This window comes from Salmo salar, chromosome ssa22 (genome assembly GCF_905237065.1).
Source record: "Salmo salar chromosome ssa22, Ssal_v3.1, whole genome shotgun sequence".
NCBI classification, from domain to species: domain Eukaryota; kingdom Metazoa; phylum Chordata; class Actinopteri; order Salmoniformes; family Salmonidae; genus Salmo; species Salmo salar.
In genome coordinates this window covers 11587737-11598741 of record NC_059463.1, presented here as the reverse complement: position 1 = coordinate 11598741, position 11005 = coordinate 11587737, and the positions used below count along the sequence as shown (strand labels likewise).

Here is an 11005-nt window from a genome sequence, read left to right as displayed (position 1 = left end):
CCCCCCCAATCAAAATACCTTCTTTGCCCCCCAGCCTCTAAAGAAATCCCTCCGCTGCCTGTCTTTTGATGCCTGCCCCCACGTCCAAAGACATGCCTTTGTGCCTTATGCAGAACTGAATGCGCTGCACATTCTTTCTGGTTCTATAGGAGGATTTTTGTAACTCGGTCCTGATGAGCCCACGGAATTCAGCTTAAATAAACCTCAAGATCAGAGTCCAACGGAATCTCAGACACACCAGCCTGCAGAGGGGCAGTGAACTAACTCTTTCTCTCAATTCAATTTCAATTCAATTCGATTTCAATCTAAGGGGCTTTATTGGCATGGGAAACATATGTTTACATTGCCAAAGCAAGTGAAATACATCATAAACAAAAGTGAAATAAACAATACAAAATGTACAGTAAACATTACACTTACATGCTCTCTCTTCCTCTCTCTAACACTCACACACACTGACACACACACACACTGACACACGCACACTTTAGCTTTCTTCTTATTACACGCAAACAAATGTAGATACTCACAAATCTGCATATCCACGTACAGTATTCACACATACCCATTTACACAAAGAATTAAAAGAGAATTGAACAGTACTTGTGTATTGTGGTTCAACAAATTACTACAACAAACGAGTGCTGGCTTTGGTCAGTTTCAGAGACAGTTTGACAATTCATAGTGCTCACTTTCATGAAATTCTGTTTATAATAGATGACTAATCAAATACTTATATGACTGATGGTTCTCATTTATACTGCAGATAAGGGTTGACTAAATGGTTTATAAATGAGTAACAAAGTAGCACACAACAAATCTCCAGTCATGCCTTCTGACTACATTTTATTCCATGGTGCAGAGAACTTTTCATTTCAATTGATCATATACATGTGACTAGGCCTACATGTGACTAGGTCTACATCTGAATAGGTATACATGTGACTAGGTCTACATGTGACTAGGTCTACATGTGAATGGGTCTACATGTGACTAGGCCTACATGTGACTAGGTCTACATGTGAATAGGTCTACATGTGAATAGGCCTACATGTGAATAGGTCTACATGTGACTAGGCCTACATGTGACTAGGTCTACATGTGAATAGGCCTACATGTGAATAGGCCTACATGTGAATAGGCCTACATGTGAATAGGTCTACATGTGACTAGGCCTACATGTGAATAGGTCTACATGTGAATAGGCCTACATGTGAATAGGTCTACATGTGAATAGGTCTACATGTGAATAGGTCTACATGTGAATAGGCCTACATGTGAATAGGCCTACATGTGAATAGGTCTACATGTGAATAGGTCTACATGTGAATGGGTCTACATGTGAATAGGTCTACATGTGAATAGGTCTACATGTGAATAGGCCTGCATGTGAATAGGTCTACATGTGAATAGGTCTACATGTGAATAGGTCTACATCAGGTCGTTTTGAACACGCTTACAGCCTTTTTTGGTCACATGGGTTTTTATTTCCTCTCAATGTGTTTTGTCTTCATAACTGGAGGTAATTCATTGTTACTCTCAATAACCCATACCTTTTCACATGTATAAAGTACTGCATTTTCATTATGCGTATGAGTGTTTTCAGGAAGCATTGAATATTTGCTATTCGTTTTCAATGTAGGCCTATTCGTGGAGAATTCTAGGACCTGCTGTATGTTCATGCTACTGTAAATGTATGATCTGCAGAATCTACAACTTGCGTAGGCTATATGATGCCTACCACTCACATGTGGGTGGTCCACTGAGCAAGGGGCGTGTTCGACTGTTTCACCCCTCCTACCCCCACCGCTCTCCTGAAGCATGCTTTAATAGAGAAAGTATGCAATGTTCATATATGCTCCAGCTCCAACCCCCATCATACTTCAACTGGGGTATTCGTGACCAAACGAGGATACGGCAGACAAACGTAAGGGATCACACACAAACAGAGTGAGATAGAAGAAAGGAGGGTGGGGAAGAGGGAGAGAAAGAAAGAAAGAAAGAAAGAAAGAAAGAAAGAGGGAAGAAAGAAAGGAGGCAGTGTCAGTTTGTTCCAAGGTAAACTTTATTAAAGGCGACTGTCTGTAATATAAAGACATTTTAAGAATAATATACACACTGAAGAGTAGGCTAAACTTTCCTACAATTCCATTGCGGTTTTTATTAAGTAGCCTAACAGCAAAACTAACTGGTGGGAGCAAGGTAGGTGAAACATTTATTTTACCTTTCCCATTGTTTCATTTTCTACAATAACATTGTTGCTATTTTGTCACTTTTCGATTCTGATGAATGGGTTACAATCGTGTACTCAGATCATTGAGATCAGATCAAGTAAAATGGTTACCCGCAAACAAACTGCTGTCATTCGATCTGATTCGATCTGATTTGCTCTCTCCCTGCATCATCTGTAGCTTCCTTTGAACACATGGCTTTCGCCTTTCGCACCGGTTGTAAGGTAAAATGAACGACTCCATGCAGAATATGTAGGCCTAATAATTATGTAGAATTCATGAAATATCCGACTTAAACATTTATTGACGATGCCGTGTTGGACTACTAGGCTAGCTAAGCTATAACAGATGAAAATGAACTAAGAGTTGACTTTTGTCTGGCTGTGATCTACCGTGCTTAATAGTCCTGCTCCGTTGGACACCATACCACTGCTCTAACCTATAGGCTATGTTATGGTGGTAAGTGGCGCCGTTTCGGTCAACTAGACCACATTTGTTTAATATCCAAAGTGAAAGTTTAAAAGGAGGAGATGTGACAACTTGATTGAAGTCTGCTGCGACACATTTTGGTAGTTTTAAAAGAATGCACAGAATGTGGTTTTATGGTTGCAATTACCGCCCATATGGAAAAGATACATTCAGTCTTTGTTCACTGCCAAAAACGTAGTTAAACGAATTGTCTCCTGCTATGCAAAAGTATTTGTTCATATAGCCTACTTCACGTGTGTTTAGAAACATTGTAGCCTATTCCTGCTGATAGACACAATTCCAGCTCCAAACTTCCTGCTTTGATGCAGCTGATGGTAAAGAAAGCTATAGTGTTAGCAATGCAACACAGAGGATAAGTCTTATTTTTGTTGCATTTTTTGATTGGTCTGTGCATGACCTTGAGCTTGACATTTTGATTCTGCTCTACACTTTCCCATGGGATAATCAGTCAAAATTAACAACAAAATGAATTCATTAAGGAATGAAAGACAGAATTACTGTTATTATTCAAATCAGTTGCGTGTGTCATTTACTTTCTCTACTCTATTTAGAGTGTAAATTAGTTTTTAGTTATTAGTGAAATGAACAAAAGTAGCTACTCCGTGTGGTCGCAAAATATTTAGCACTGGATTTCTGCCTCCAATATCTGTATACAAAGTGCAGACAAGACTTGATTTGATTTGGAAGGTTATATTTGAGGCCTATCTGAGCTCAAGTGACGAGTACAAAGTAACTGAGAAGCCCATGTTGAAAGCATGCAAAATATGCAAACATGCACGCATATAGCCTATATATCCAGCTACACAGACATGGACTACCAATGGTATCCAATAGGAACCGGTAGGGACTGGATATAGAATGGGTTAGATCTCAACATTGGATGGGATATTGAGTTGTGAATATCTTTGCTACTTATAGTTACTGCAGACTGAGCTCATGTATCCCCTTGTATGCCAAACCCCTGTCTGTGTCCAGTGAACCTGTTATGGCCGTTGCCAAGGCTTATATTAAGCAGTTCTCACGCTTGCTCTGTGACTGACTGCAAGACGAACGCAGTGTGGTCTTTCATTATAATTTTATGAGGTGCAGAGAGAAAGGGGGAAAGCATGTTTGTATTAACGTGTCCAGCACCCAGTCGCATTGGTACATAAACAGATTATGCACGATAGTATGCAAATGTATAGTGTAAACTGTATACCTTTTCAGTAGGCCTACTAGAAAAATGTTGCGCAACAGCGACTAGCTAACGTGAAGCCCGCTTTTACTTCCCAGGTACCAATCACGGCTAAGTCTGCCCCTCCCTAACCCTCTCCCCTGAGGCCTGAGCTCTGGGCATCCAAGCCCACACCCCCATTTCACTTCGCTGGTGGACAGACACAGGGATGAGCAACAGTGGGACCAAGGAGCCATCACCACAGCCAGGTGTGGCCCAATCACCTGTCTCCACACCTCCACGCAGGGGCCGGGGACGCCCACGGAAACAACAGCAGGTTGGATCACCACAGCATCCTCCACATCAACACCTCATACACTCATTACACTGTATAGGACTCTATATTACACAATAACATTACAACTGTACCATCGAGAGCATCCTGACTGGTTGCATCACTTCCTGGTATGGCAACTGCTCGGTCTCCAACCGCAGGGCACTACAAAGGGTATTGCATACGGCCTAGTACATCACTGGGGCCAAGCTTTCTGCCATCCAGGACCTCTATAGCAAGCGGTGTCAGAGGAAGGCCCTAAAATTTGTCAAAGACTCCAGCCATCCAAGTTATAGAGTGCTTTCTCTTCTACCGCATGGCAAGCGATACTTTAGCTGCAAGTCTAGGTCCAAAAGGCTTCTTAACAGCTTCTACCCCCAAGCCATAAGACTCCTGAACAACTAATCAAATGGCTACCCAGACTATTTGCATTGCCCCCCCGACCCCCCCCCCACCTCTACCTACATGTACATATTACTGTACCACAACTGCTGCTCTTTAATTATTTGTTATCTTTATTTCAATTTTTTACTTTCAATTTTTTACTCAACACTTATTTTTCTTAAAACTGCATTGTTGGTTAAGGGCTTGTAAGTAAGCGTTTCACTGTAAGGTCTACACCAGTTGTATTCGGCATATGACAAATACAATTTGATTTGAAACTGAAATAACTCAAAAGCTCATTTTAACAACTGTGGTGTGGTGTGGAGTACGGCTGCTTTTGCTGTGGATAGATTCAGAGTACCAACCATATGGCAGTTCCTTATTTTGCTGTGGATAGATTCAGAGTACCAACCATATGGCAGTTCCATTTTGCTGTGGATAGAGTCAGAGTACCAACCATATGGCAGTTCCTTATTTTGCTGTGGATAGAGTCAGAGTGACAACCATATGGCAGTTCCTTATTTTGCTGTGGATAGAGTCAGAGTGACAACCGTATGGCAGTTCCTTATTTTGCTGTGGATAGAGTCAGAGTGACAACCGTATGGCAGTTCCTTATTTTGCTCTTGCTCTCCCCAGGAGCCCACTGGCCCCCCAACACCAAAGAGACCCAGAGGACGACCCAGAGGAAGCAAGAACAAGGGGCCTCGTGCCACACCCAAGGTAAGATCATCCTCTCATGTTCATGTATATAGTTATTATGAAATATTCAATAAAAAATAAAGTGTCAAACTAGGCACAGGAGCTGAACAGAAAATAACAATTGTAAGAATACGGTTGTGAGTAGACATTGCCTTATGTCTATATAAAACAATACAACATTCTCTGCTTTATCCTCCATCCTTTCTGTGTCAGAAAGTAGAGCCAGTTGGGGAGAGAAGACCTCGGGGCCGGCCAAGGAAATGGGTATGGGACTAACATACACACTCACTCATGCACACAAATATAATGAGACATGTATCTCAAATGTCTCTAGACTCCTATCTCTCTTCATAATCTGGGGATGTACAACTCCAGTCCTTAAGGGCAGTAGGGCCCTCTGTTTTTCCTGACTGATGTCATTGATTGACAGGAGGAGCATCCCCCTCACCTGGTGTCCTATAGGTCTAAATCAGCCACTGATTACAAGACAAACATTGCACCCCCCTTCACAATTGAAGTTGTCCACCGCTGAGAGTTTTACTGATTCGTTGAATGTTTTATCTCTTCTCCTCCTGTCACTTTTATTCTTCTCCACAGCCCCAGAAAGCAGTTCAAGAGGTAATCCAGGAACAGCAGGTAAGAGATATTGTTAGTACAGCATAATATGTCATATTATGTTTTTTTTCTTCTAAAATGTTTCCTCTTACCTATTGTACTTGAGCGCTACTTTCATGGAGGTGAATATAGGCCTGAGCTAAAGCGGAGTGCGCGAGACACTTCCCTTCATACAGCACCTTCTTTCAGAGAATCAACAGATTACACCAACAGCTTGCACAAAAAGGGGCCAACGTCACTCAGCACCCTCGTCCATCTTATCACATTTTTCGCTGCAGAGCCGCGTTTCAAAGAAGTTAAAACACATTAAGAACTGAAACCGTTAAGACTCCATCTTTCAGACACAGACATGAGAAGGGGAAGAATGAGTCAATGCTGAGAGGGGAAACCTGATATAACTGCTCTCTTCCCCTGTCGTCTTGGTTTCCTGACATAACCGTCTTCTCCCTAGCATTTCTTGGTCTCACAGCCAGACCTATTTCCCCACATCACTCATCTACACACTCATTCAAGTATATCATTACTCACACACACACACACACACACACACACACACACACACACACACACACACACACACACACACACACACACACACACACACACACACACACACACACACTAATGTCTGTATTTTTGTGTCTTGTCACAGAGTCCTTCAGAAGAAACTGAGGGCCCCTCACAGTCACAGTCTCTGCCCGCTGAGGCTTCGCCGTCTCAGGCTCCAGCCCAGGAAGTGGAAGAGGGGGAATAGACAGTGTGCCACAAAACTACCTCAAGGTTTGGGCAGAGACAAAGAGGTGTACAATCCAACCTCCATTGTCATGAGGATTCCAAAAAAAAAAAAAAAAGATAATAGCCCTGCTTTGTAGAACAGTAGGCCTGATGGTGGTATTGTGATTGGAGTCTGTCCAGCACTGAGGCTGGGTCAATGATGGACATAGCTTTGGTCAGTTGATTGATTACTTAGGATTCGGGTCAGTGGGTGGGGCTGTTCAGAGATTGGTGTGTGTGTGTGTGTGTGTGTGTGTGTGTGTGTGTGTGTGTGTGTGTGTGTGTGTGTGTGTGTGCGTGTGCGTGTGCGTTTGTGATGTTAATGGTGGTGGCATGGTGGGGAGGGGTTTTTAAAAAAAAGGATGCAGCTGCTGTCATCAAATTTGACTGACATTTCAAAACACATTACCGGGACAAGATTCGTGACCCATTTGAGCCCTTTGTCACACAGGAGCTCGACTCAAACGTCATTGTCTGTCCTGATTGTGAAGAAACACGGCGATATTTTGTTAGGTATACGTTGGAATGGGAATACATGAACATGAACAGAATTAAGTCTGAACTCAACAGTGACATGACATCACACGTCAGGTTTTGTTTTTACTACATTGCTCTAACCAAGCTCATTAAAACCTTAGGGGGACATATTTGCGAACATTTAGAACAAGTTTTTGTTTAAGTTTAAGCATCTGCCAATTGAAATTGTTGACATAGTTGGATATGATCAAATGCTATATATGATCAAATGCTACACGTTAGCTGTTCCCATTAAATAATCCTGGCACATTTAGCCCTATGCTAACCTCACCAGGTGGCAGTGATTCTTTCCTGTAACAAATTCTGCATCTGCCTATCAAAGATCCTAAACTTTTTCTACACAAACCAATGGCATTTCTTAAAATAGGTGAACTTGCCCAGAGGGATATATTTAAACCTCCAAATTCAAGGTTTACTTTTGTTCCACTTCACTTGGTCTCAAGTGTAGAGTGACAATATTGCATGATCATCGCATCCTTGAGTAGGCTACTCACTAACGTTACGTTACGACAAAGCTTGTTATCACATATATAACAAAATTGTATGTTTTTGCTTATCCGTTCCACATACATCCACGTGCTTTTACAGATAAAATGTAAAGGAGGTCTGTGCAACATTTAAGTTGATTGGACATCGTAAAAAAAAAAAACTAAAGAACTTTGAAAATACATAAAGTGCCACAGTATGATGTGTTCTGCAATACGCATTATACTGAGACACTTCCTGTATTTTAAAAGTTCTATATCTTGAAAACTTGACTGCTGACATCAACAGTGGTCTAAAGAAATACCAAAAGATAGTTTTTGAGTTGAATTTTCCTTTAATAATACATATATAATGTTGTACATATAAGTGCAGCCTACATAAGAAAATAAGTGGGGTTTTTGGTCTAACGGTAATCTTATACTATGATATTATATTCTGTATTTTAGGCCTATGCAAAATACAAATGAATTATTAAGTGTCTTGCGAGATTCAGCTTTGATCCAAACTTTATTAAACAAGCACCGTTCCTGGAAGTGGTGGAGCGCCGTTCCGGCAATGGCAGCACTGAACCCCTGTGTAGCAGTTGCCTATGTGTCGGTCTGCAAGAGGGACTCCAAAAAGTTCCTCATTAAAGATATTTGTCATCTTAATTTACAAGGTTCTGGCTGCACTTCCCTTCGCAACACACTATCACAATAAATGTAATTCTACATTTCAAAGGAAAAAACATTATCTCACCTGGGATTCAAACTTGCCGCAAACGGCAAATGGTACCAGGAGCCAGGCTGGCTACACTGTGAGCTGATTGTCCACCTGAAGTTGCTTGTGTGTTTTCGTAACTTTGAATAGCAGATCCTGCCATTTGACTTCTGTTAAGGACGTTTCCATGGACAAGTGTTGGATCATGTCCAAATACGTATTTTAATTAGCTGATACGGAATTTGAACCAGATATAAATATACATACATACAGCCATCTGGTGAGCTATACAGCCACCTGGTGAGCTTAGCATGTGCCAGGTTATGTAATGGGAACAGCTAACATGTAGCCTTTGATCACGTACAACTACATCAACGATTTTAATTGGCTGATGCTTAAACTAAAACTTAAACTTGTTCTAATGTTCACAAGTATGGCCCCCAGGGATTTGTTTGCCTTAATATAGCTATGCACATAGCTATTCAGGTGCGATTCATGTGTCATTCTACTCAGTTATGATATTATTCCATTTTTATTGTGTATCTCTGATCTGTTTTTGACATTCACAATATTACTTGACACACATAAACCTCATTAAGACCTTAACTCACCTCAGTTCCTTTGCCTTTCAGTCTACCTCAGTCACAGAAAAGCAGAGGAGAACTCTTTATAGCCTCTCCCCATACCAAAAAAACAAACAAAGACACACACACACACACACACCTACTCAGGACAATCCCATACACACTGTACCCACTAGCCTCACACTCTCACTTCCACTTCCATGCTGACTGACTCTTTAAGCGGGTCCCAGCAGCAGCCTTTAGTGGTAATGCTCTGATTAAATATCTGAGATCAGACTCGGGGCTAGATTCTATCAGATCCGTGCTACATTCACATAGCGGTTGTTTTGGAGGTGGAACTGCGTTAGAGCTGTCAAATCCACAAGCGGCTGCTTGAGTTACCTTATCGCGGACACTGCCATTGGATGCAACGAAACCACACCCGACTTTATATCCAACACATCTATCATGGATCATTTCTATCATGGATAGAGCCTACACTTTCTATCGCCGTTTTGGACTAACGCGGTAGGGATAATAAGGAAGGAAGGGAGGGGTTGGTGACACACATGATTAGTTAGCTCATACCGCAGTAATACCGGACCTCCAACACTGCCAAAACATCCCCGATGCGGATGTCGGCCAACGTGGGTTAACACTCGATCTGATAGACCAAGGCCTCGATTCAATCTACCTGGGTTCAAAATGACCCAATATTTTACTGTTTACTGTAGTTGGTTACTTACTCCTTACTTTTTTTAAATTGTTTTATCACAACCTCTGTGAGCCCTTACATTTTTCTCTCGCTTCACTTTTTACGTAAGATACAATGTGATCATTATTTCATTTCAAACTTTCACACTACAGATGTGTTGCATTAACAATCCTAACATTAGTTGAACTGATGTCAATGAAGTGTGAGACAAGAAATAGTGAGTTAACACTTTGTTTTGGATCTTACTGTAATGTGTTTCTGGAGTGCGTGGACTTATCCATGTGCAATCTTTTTCTAGGGAAAGTTCAAGCGTTTAGTTTTCTGTCAGTTGCAAGTTAGTATGTCTTTGAGTCTTTTCCAACCTAGACTTTTTCTCTTGTTACTTCACCTCTTTGGATGGCATCACTGTTTGCGCTGTGGACTACCTCTGAAACTAGTCTGCTTTGGCCCTCAGTGGGGTGACTGGCTGGTTTTAGCTTTGCTTGTCCCCTGCAATCTTACCATAGCTATGGAACAACTATATCAGAGGTCCACTCATCTCACTTTGTTCGTAACAGCATACTGTGTACAGATGTAGGATCTTAATTTGATCACATTTTTGTTGCTGAGAAATGCAAACTTGTAGTATATTTGAGATTTAAAAAGGCTTCTAAGTTTGTGATTTCCGCTTTGGAATTTCAGACATGATTTGCCCTAATAAAAAATGTATCAACCCTTAACAAAAATGTTAATGAATTATAAACCACATAATAATTCACATTTCCTGTTGCTGCAGGATTATGTTTCTGCTGTAGCAAACTGGGTCAAATTAAGATCCTACATCTGTAGGTAAATAAACCCAAAGTACTGTACTATGATGTCAGTAAGAGTGCCTCCTAACCTAACCACAGTCATACCTCAGCAATGTCAGGATAGCCACTATCTCTATTATAATCACAGTGTTGCTCTAAATGAGCTGACTGATATTGATATATTCAGTATAAATATTTTAGGAGTTTATTTCATGTACTTGTTGTTTTGCTTTATGTATGAGGGTTTTTAAATATTGAATAGAGTAGTTAGGTTCTCTTATCTTGTAACATCTCCAGTTTTAATCTTTTTTTGTGTTTTTGCGATCGATGAATGAAAAGTCTCCCTTTTCATTTTAGTCTTTCATATATTGTTTGATTTATTTTTGATTTCAATCCATTTGAACTTGAATACACAACTCAAAAGGCTGTTTTCTAATTTGCCTCTGATCTGTCTCGCTTCAATGTGTGTTTGCACGAGTATAGAGGTGCTACTTGGTCTTTCTGTTACCAATAAAAGGTTCACATATGTTTGTTT

At 40.9% G+C, this 11005-nt stretch overlaps 1 protein-coding gene across 5 annotated transcripts; it reads left to right on the top strand.

The window, feature by feature from the left end:
* The first annotated feature begins 1790 nt into the window (after window positions 1–1790).
* Window positions 1791–10998, top strand: LOC106582771 (high mobility group protein HMGI-C). 5 transcript variants are annotated; one of them, XM_014166183.2, is made up of 6 exons: window positions 1791–1927; window positions 3993–4210; window positions 5228–5311; window positions 5504–5554; window positions 5888–5926; window positions 6558–10998. In XM_014166183.2, exons 2-6 carry the CDS (start codon window positions 4103–4105, stop codon window positions 6657–6659), a joined length of 384 nt encoding a protein of 127 aa, XP_014021658.1. In that variant the 5' UTR covers window positions 1791–1927; window positions 3993–4102; the 3' UTR covers window positions 6660–10998. The 5 variants fall into 5 exon arrangements, with proteins under 5 accessions (XP_014021658.1, XP_014021659.1, XP_014021660.1 ...); XM_014166184.2 differs by having other exon boundaries at window positions 1824–2058; XM_014166185.2 differs by lacking the exon at window positions 1791–1927 and adding an exon at window positions 1941–2202.
* The last annotated feature ends 7 nt before the right edge of the window (window positions 10999–11005 follow it).

What these genes read in the sequence shown, in the direction of transcription:
- LOC106582771 (XM_014166183.2), top strand. Translation starts at nt 4,103, where the DNA reads ATGAGCAACAGTGGGACCAAGGAGCCATCACCACAGCCAGGTGTGGCC. An exon ending in GGCCTCGTGCCACACCCAAG is followed by an intron (nt 5,312 to 5,503) that starts GTAAGATCATCC and finishes TTTCTGTGTCAG; the next exon opens with AAAGTAGAGCCAGTTGGGGA. An exon ending in AGGTAATCCAGGAACAGCAG is followed by an intron (nt 5,927 to 6,557) that starts GTAAGAGATATT and finishes GTCTTGTCACAG; the next exon opens with AGTCCTTCAGAAGAAACTGA.